The 8576-nt window shown below is 45.8% G+C and overlaps 1 protein-coding gene across 1 annotated transcript; it reads left to right on the forward strand.

The window, feature by feature from the left end:
* Positions 1–4865: 4865 nt before the first annotated feature.
* LOC148136454 (putative G protein-coupled receptor 139) lies at positions 4866–7375 on the forward strand. Its single transcript, XM_087983331.1, has 2 exons — positions 4866–4935; positions 6462–7375. The coding sequence occupies exons 1-2, from the start codon at positions 4866–4868 to the stop codon at positions 7373–7375; spliced, it is 984 nt and encodes a 327-aa protein (XP_087839457.1).
* Positions 7376–8576: the final 1201 nt, after the last annotated feature.

An 8576-nucleotide genomic window follows, 5' to 3' on the forward strand; every position in this document is an offset into this window, starting at 1 on the left:
GTCTCCCCATTTTTCGGAAAGATGTTGTGAAACTTGAAAGGGTTCAGAAAAGATATATAAGGATGTTTACCAGGGTTGGAGGATTTGAGCAACAGGGAGAGGCTGAACAGGCTGGGGCTGTTTTACCTGGAGCATTGGAGGCTGAGGGGTGAACTTATAGAGGTTTAGGTGCATGGATAGGATAAATAGACACGGTATTTTCCCTTGAGTGGGGGAGTCCAGAACTAGAGAGACTAGGTTGAGGTTGCGAGAGGAAAGATATAAAAGGGACCTATGGGGATTTTTTTTCACACAGAGGGTGATGCATGTGTGGAATGGGCTGCCAGAGGTAGTGGTGGAGGCTGTTACAATTACAAGATTTAAAAGACAACTGGATGGGTATCGTAGAATCTCTACAGCGTGGAAACAGGCCATTTGACCCAACAAGTCTACACCGTCCCTCTGAAGAGTAACCCACCTAGACCCATCCCTCTACCCTATCACCCTACACTTATCTCTGACTAATGCACCTAACCTACACATCCCGAGACACTATGGACAATTTAGCACAGCCAATTCACCCGAACCTGCACATCTTTGGATTGTGGTCGGAAACCAGAGCACCCAAAGGAAACCGACACAGGCACGGGGAAAAAGTGTAAACTCCACATAGCGTTTGGAAGGGTTTAGAGGGATATGTGGCAAATGTTGCTAAATGGGACTAGATTAGGATAGGATATCTGGTTGGCATGGACTAGGTGGACCGAAGGGTCTGTATCTGAGCTATATAACTGTGCGACTCTATGACTCTATCTGGTTCAGTAATGCCCTTAAATAAGGGGATCTGTTGTCATTGCCGAAGCTGGCCTATAGGTGATTTCCCCCCCGACGTGGTCGACGGTGCCCTCCACCGCATCTCCTCCACTTCCCGCTCCTCCGCCCTTGAGCCCCGCCCCTCCAACCGCCACCAGGACAGAACCCCACTGGTCCTCACCTACCACCCCACCAATCTCCATGTACAGCGCATCATCCGCCGTCACTTCCGCCACCTCCAAACAGACCCCAGCACCAAGGATATATTTCCCTACCCTCCCCTATCAGCTTTCCGTAGAGACCACTCCCTCCACGACTCCCTTGTCAGATCCACACCCCCCACCGACCCAACCACCACTCCCGGCACCTTCCCTTGCAACCGCAGGAGGTGCAACACTTGCGCCCACACCTCCCCCCTCACTTCTCTCCAAGGCCCCAAGGGAAACTTCCATATCCGCCACAGATTCACCTGCACCTCCACCCACATCATCTACTGCATCCGCTGCAGCCGGTGTGGCCTCCTCTATATTGGGGAGACAGGCCGCCTACTTGCGGAGCGATTCAGGGAGCACCTCTGGGCCACCCGGACGAACCAACCCAACCAACCTGTGGCACAGCATTTCAACTCCCCCTCCCACTCCACCGAGGATATGCAGGTCATTGGACTCATCCACCGCCAAACCACAACAACCCGACGGTCGGAGGAGGAGCGTCTTATCTTCCGACTGGGAACCCTCCAACCGCAGGGGATGAACTTGGACTTCACCAGTTTCTTCATCCCCCCTCCCCCCACCTTGTCTCAGCCGGATCCTTCCAGCCCGGCACCGCCTTCCTGACCTGCAGTCTTCTTCTTGACCTCTCCGCCTCCACCCTACTCCGACCTATCACCCTCACCTTGACCTCTTTCCACCTATCACATTTCCAACTCCCCTCCTCCAAGTCCCTCCTCCCTACCTTTTATCTTCTCCTGCTGAACACTCTCTGCTCATTCCTGAAGAAGGGCCTGTGCCCGAAACGTCGAATCTCCTGTTCCCTTGATGCTGCCTGACCTGCTGTGCTGTTCCAGCAATAAAGTTTCAACTATAGGTGACCTCTCCAACAGCAATATGGTTTGCTCCCCTCTCGAAGGACAAACCAAGCCACTCAGCTCAAGACAATTTACAGTTCAGTGATGAACTTTGGCATGGCAAGTAATGCCCACATCCAGGCACCGCCAAAACAAAGCCTCTTTTCCTTTGTGCTTCCTGCTGTTCTCCAATTCTACAGTCTTTAAAGAAAATCTGAAATTTCCTTTTGTCTTCAGAACTGATAAAAGCTCATCGATTTGAACTACAGGGCCTGTCCTTCAGGGGTTACTAATCCACTCACCCTCCCCCACACTGTACAATTCCAGAACACTTGAGCCTGTCCTTCAGTGGGTTACTAGCCCATCCCCCATTCCCCTACTGTACAATTATCCTTCTCTCAGTAGCAGTGAGATGAGAGACAGGAGTGGTATCTAATTAGGTTTAATGGTGCTGTACCTAAAGCCACTGCCCGTGGCTGGTATTAAGGTTTGAGTCAGAAGACCCATGATTTTCATCCGCCTCACCTCACACTTTTAATTCGAGAACACTGGAGCCTGTCCTTCAGGGGGTTCCTAACCCACCCTTCTCGCTCCCATTTTACAGTTCCAGAACACCGGAGACTGTCCTTCAGTGGTTACTAACCCACTCACCCTCACCCACACAGTACAATTCCAGAATACTGGAGCCTGTCCTTCATGGGGTTACTAACCCATTCCCCCATCCCCCTACTGTACAATTCCAGAACACTGGAGCCTGTCCTTCAGGAGTTACTAACCCACTCACCCTCCCCCACACTGTACAATTCCAGAACACCGAGACTGTCCTTCAGTGGTTACTAACCCACTCACCCTCACCCACACAGTACAATTCCAGAATACTGGAGCCTGTCCTTCATGGGGTTACTAACCCATTCCCCCATATTCCTACTGTACAATTCCAGAACACTGGAGCCTGTCCTTCAGGAGTTACTAACCCACTCACCCTCCCCCACACTGTACAATTCCAGAACTTTGGAGCCTGTCCTTCTGGGGGTTACTAGCCCATCTCCCCCACCCACTATACAGTTCCAGAACACTGCAGCCTGTCCTTCAGGGGGTTACTAACCCATCCCCCATCCCCAACTGTACAATTCCAGAACACTGGAGCTTGTCCTTCAGGAGTTACTAACCCACTCACCCACCCCCACACTGTACAATTCCAGAACACTGGAGCCTGTCCTTCAGGGGGTTACTAACACATACCTCCTCCCACTTTACAATTCCAGAACACTGGATCCTGTCCTTCAGGGGGTTACTACCCCATCCCCCATTCCCCTACTGTACAATTATAGAACACTGGATTCTGTCCTTCAGGGCGTTACTACCCCTCCCCCTACTGTACAATTATAGAACACTGAATCCTGTTCTTCAGGGGGTTACTAGCCCATCCCCCATCCCCCTACTGTACAATTCCAGAACACTGGGGTCTGTCCATCAGGGGTTACTAACCCACTCACCCTCCCCCACACTGTACAACTCCAGAACACTGGAGCCTCTCTTTCAGGGGGTTACTCCCCCATCCCCACTCCCCCACTGTACAACTCCAGAACACTGGAGCCTCTCCGTCAAGGGTTACTAACCCACCCCGCACCCCACCCCCCACTGTTCAATTCCACAACACTGGATCCTGTCCTTCAGAGGATTACGAGCCCATCCTCGATAATGTTGCTGGGAACAGGAGCTGCCCACCTCCAACTTTAGGGTCTTGATGGGAGGCAAATTTCTGCAGGTATCCTCTCTACTGCCTGGTAGGCTTGTAATCGGGTCGCTCCTGCAGAGTCCCATCACATTTCTTTGTGTTACAACAAGATTGCACCTATTCACGCTGTATCTCACCTCAGATGCTGCCTGAGTAGTTGAGAACTCGCAGCATTGATTGTACTTACTTCAGGTTTCCCACAATTGCAATATTTTGTTTTTGCATCATGAAGAAATAGGGTGTAGGTTTTTACACAAATATATTTCTGTGAGAAAGAGCGAGGAGAGGCTTATGTTGGACACACAAATGATATGATTTGATGAATGTTTTTATTGCGTATGTTATATTTTCCATGAAATCTCATGTCATCCATTTCATCAAATGTTTGCACAATCTCAAATGCTGGGTGGGGTCAGTCATAGAGTCATAGACCCTTCGGTCCAACTGAGCCATGTTGCCCAGATATCCTAAATTAATCTAGTCCCATTTGGCAGCACTTGGCCCATGTCCTTCTAAACCCTTCCTATTCCCATATCCGTCCAGATGCCTTTTAAATGTTTTAATTGTGCTAGATTCTACCACTTCCTCTGACAGCTCATTCCATACAAACACCACCCTCAACCTAAAAAAAGGTGCCACTTAGGTCCCTTTTAAATCTAAATCCTTTCACCCCGAATCTGTGCCCTCTAGTTCTGGACTCCCCTCTCCTGGGGAAAATACCTAGAGCATGTATCCTATCTCTGGCCCTCTTGATTTTATAAACATCTATAAGCTCACCCCTCTGATGCTCCAGGGAAAACAGCCCCAACCTGTTCATCGTCTCCCTATACCTCAAACCCTCCAACCCTGGCAATGTCCTTGTAAATCTTTTCTGGGCCTTTGCAAATTTCACAATATCCTTCCTATAGGAGGGAGACCAGATTTGTCCACAATATTCCAAAAGTAGGATAACCAATGGCCTGTGCAGTTGCTTCCTGCAGAATAACCTTTGTGCCGTGCACAGTGGGGCATGAGATTTGATTTAATGAAATAATAATGTCAGGTGCCCATTTTGTTTTTTTTTAAATAATACAGCTCCTTCCCTAATTGGTTTCACATGGAAGAGCCAGATGATGCCCATACCAACCTGTTCACTAACCTGTAAGTAATGACAAGTGGGACGCAATTATACAGAACCATTAGGGAATCACTGTGCCATAAATAAATCACTGCTCTCTCCATTTACTAACTACTTCAGGCAGTGTGTTTGCCTCTTTCGTCACACAGAAGATGAACAGGTCATCGCTTTACCTGATAGAACTCATATACTATCCCATTCTTGCAGTGTTTGGAGTGCCTGGTAAGTCAATTCAAAAGGTGGTGCGTTCAACACATTGTGGGACAATTTTTACCCAATGCCTGGTAAAGGCACTCATGCTCGTGTACTCATTTTAGATCTTAATACTTGTCTGATCGATAAAGTTGGATGTTTCCAGGAGCCAGCTCAATACCAGATTGGTGCCCCTCACTAAACAAACAGGATATAATCACTTGTTTTGACAGTGAGAAATGTACAAACCATTTTCTGTTTGTGAACAGCCAATTCCTGTTTACACTCATCAGCTTTGGTTATCTTCTCTCAGCCTTGATATTTTCTTTCCAGCTGCTTTCTTCTATCCTTCATCCTCAATGCTTTACTTGTCCATTTTCACTTTGTTGTATTTTTACCTGGAGCTCTTTAACCATGATGTTCTCTTTGAACCTCTCGGTGCCACCTTGACATTGCCTTCCGTTCGGATCTCTTTCAACCAGGCTACTGTATAACCTTTCCCTTCCACCTTCACTCATTGCATTTCTTCTCCATCTTTCTCAGAATCATTGAATTCATACAGCGTGAAAGCACAAAGAATCCACACTGACCCCAAAGTGTCCACAATGTATCCCTACATTTCCCATAGCTAACCCACATAACCTGCATATCTCTGGACAGTATTGGCAAATTCTTATGGTCAATCTACCGATCCTGCACTTCTTTGGCCTCTTTTAATCCTGTTCTTTTGCTCATTGATGGTATTTTCTCTGCAACACTTCTGTTATGTCGAACTTTTAATCCTTGTTGTTTTCTTCTCTCATGTTCCCACGTTGCCTTTTTGCTGGCTTCTCTTCTGGTGCACATAATCCCTCATCTTGTCTCCCAATTTTTCCCTTTTCTTGAGGTTCCTCCCGGTTCCTTTTCTACAGTGCTGGCTTTTCATGGACTGTCTCCAACTCCCCACCTGCACTCTCCAATCCCAATCCTTCATAGAATCTCAACACCCTAACGTAAACCGTTTGATAGATGATGAATTGTTGGCCGTCGAGATTGAGACAGGCACGCAAGGGCAAGTGCATCAAATGCCTGATGAACGGCTTCTGCCCGAAATGTCGACTCTCCTGTTCCTTGGATGCTGTCTGACGTGCTGTGTTTTTCCAGCGCTCAAAGGCAAGTGTGAGAAATGGATTCAAATAGTTTGGTGATTGGTTTTGATCTGACACAGTCGTGATAGGTCAAATTGCCTTTTTAATGTGTCATACACTCCACAACAGATCTCCATGGATTGTACTAAACATGTGAGAATACTTGGTATTTCGTCTATGCCTTGATGTAGTCATATAATTATCAAATTGTTATAACACAGAAGAAGGCCATTGGACCTTCTGGCCCAATCCAGCCCTTTGCAAGGGTGATGTAGCTTAACTCACTTCTCCATACCTTTCCACAACACTGTAAAACACAAGCCAAACCCAGTTGCTTATCTAATTCTTTTGAAAGTGTGGAAGGACGTTTTTTCAACCTACATTTCAGGCAACTCATCGTCTTTTACTGCTTTTATCTTTCTGTCACAGTGAACGTGGTAGCGATCCTGATCCTGTACCTTGGAAAGTGTGATCTCTCTAAATGCATCACATGCTATCTGATGGCCATGGCTACAGCAGATCTGATGGTGGTGGTCTGCAATGTCATGTTGTATCGGATTGCTGGTCTTTATTGGTTAAAGTCTTTCCTGCTCTACACTCCTGTGTGCAAGTTCATTCTCTTCCTGGCTCCGACTGCTATAGACTGCTCTGTTTGGTTAACTGTCGCTTTTACATTCGATCGGTTTGTTGCAATTTGCTGTGAAAAGCTGAAATCAAAATATTGTAAGGGTAAAATTGCAGTTGGGGTTGTAGTGATTGTGAATGTACTGTTCTGTGTGAAGAATATTCCCTGGGCTTTTACATATATTCATTATTTCAAAATTAACAGTATTCCAATGGGTTGCCTTAGATCATCAAGCTTTTATATGTTACCCACATGGATAGCATTTTCTTGGATTGAACAGCTGTTAACTCCATTACTTCCCTTCATTTTAATTTTATTGTTTAATGCTCTCACTGTCAGACGTATTTTAGTGGCTAGTCAGGTCCGGAAGAGCCTCAGGGACCACAGCAGTGGTGCACATATTCAGGACCCTGAGATGAAGAGCCGAAAAAGATCCATCATCTTACTTTTTACCATATCCAGCAGTTTTATCCTGCTCTGGATGACAGCAGTCACATATTTTATATTCTATCGAATTACAGACATCTTTAAACGGAAATCTTCATTTAACCATTTCCAAAGTTTCCAAGAAGCAGGAAATATGCTTCACCTGCTGAGTTCTTGTACCAATACAATCATTTACACAGTGACCCAGAGGAAGTTCAGAAGTGAGCTGCTTAATGTCCTCAGCTATCCTTTCATTCTAATTCATAAATCAATTCATTCAAACAGGAGGTAAATCTGACCTTGCCAGTAGGAATTATCGCTGCAGATCACAATGGGACTTCAATATTCCAGAATGTCAGATCAATGGGAGGGGGGTACGAGATACGACACAAAAGTGGATATTGCCCAAATTTCAAATTGATTTACATGTTTTTTTTGGTGCTGAATGAATCTGGTCTTGTGAAGCCATTGCCTTTAGGAAACTGCAGTGGGTATCAACACATCTCAGTCATTACACATTAAGCTGTTTCCAAGTGGAAGTTTTTTTGTCAACCTGTGCAAAGTGTAATCAAATTGTTCCAATCTTTGAATACTAATGGTGCGATTTAAAAAGTAATATAAGTTGAACAATTAAGTTAGCCCATTTGAGGGAATATTACTTTAACCCTCGAAGTGAAGGAGCCAGTGCTGGCCTGTGGTGTACAACGTTAATAAATCACCCAGCAGGTTTATTTGAAAGGACGAGCTTTCAGAGCGCTTCTGCTTCCTTACTTACCCAATGGAGGAGCAATGCTTGGAAAGCTAGTGCTTCCAAATGAACCTGTTGGACTAGAACCTGGTGTTGGGGGATTTTAAACATTAACTCTTGAAGGTGAACAGTCACTGGACCCACAATATTTAATCTGCTCTCCCCTCACAGAAGCTGCCAGACCTGCTGTGTTTATGAAACAATTTCTGTTTTTGTGTCTTTTGAGGTGTATTGTCTATCACTGTAAGTTGTTAAATTCTCACTGGTGTCTGGATTTATTGTGTCATTGAGATGTACAGCACAGAAACAGAGCCTTCAGTCCAACACACCCATGCTGACCAGATATCCTCAATAAATCTATTGCCATTAGCAGCATTTGACCCATACCCCTCGAACCCAATCCTAGTCATATAGCCATCCTTTAAATGTTGCAAATGTACCAGCCTCCGCCACTTCCTCTGCCAGCTCATTCCATACACACACCAACGTCGGCGTGAATAAGTTGTCCTTTAGGTCCTTTTTAAATCTTTCCCTTCTCACCTTAAACCTGCACTCACGGGTTTTGAAGTCCCCCATCCCAGGGAAAAGACCTTTTCTATTTATCCTATTCATGCCCCTCCTGATTTTATAAACCTCAAGAAAGTCACTCCTTTCTAGTTATGCTGAATCTGCTGTTTTGCAGCAGAGTTAAAATTTGCATGGAAATCCGCAAACTCAATCTTGCAATTGTTTGTCAGTTAGTTGA

The sequence above is a fragment of the Chiloscyllium plagiosum genome, unplaced genomic scaffold, assembly GCF_037043375.1.
Source record: "Chiloscyllium plagiosum isolate Xiang-an unplaced genomic scaffold, Cpla_swu_hap1 HiC_scaffold_45, whole genome shotgun sequence".
Taxonomy (NCBI): Eukaryota; Metazoa; Chordata; class Chondrichthyes; order Orectolobiformes; family Hemiscylliidae; genus Chiloscyllium; species Chiloscyllium plagiosum.

What these genes read in the sequence shown, in the direction of transcription:
- LOC148136454 (XM_087983331.1), top strand. Translation starts at nt 4,866, where the DNA reads ATGAACAGGTCATCGCTTTACCTGATAGAACTCATATACTATCCCATT. An exon ending in TGCAGTGTTTGGAGTGCCTG is followed by an intron (nt 4,936 to 6,461) that starts GTAAGTCAATTC and finishes TTTCTGTCACAG; the next exon opens with TGAACGTGGTAGCGATCCTG.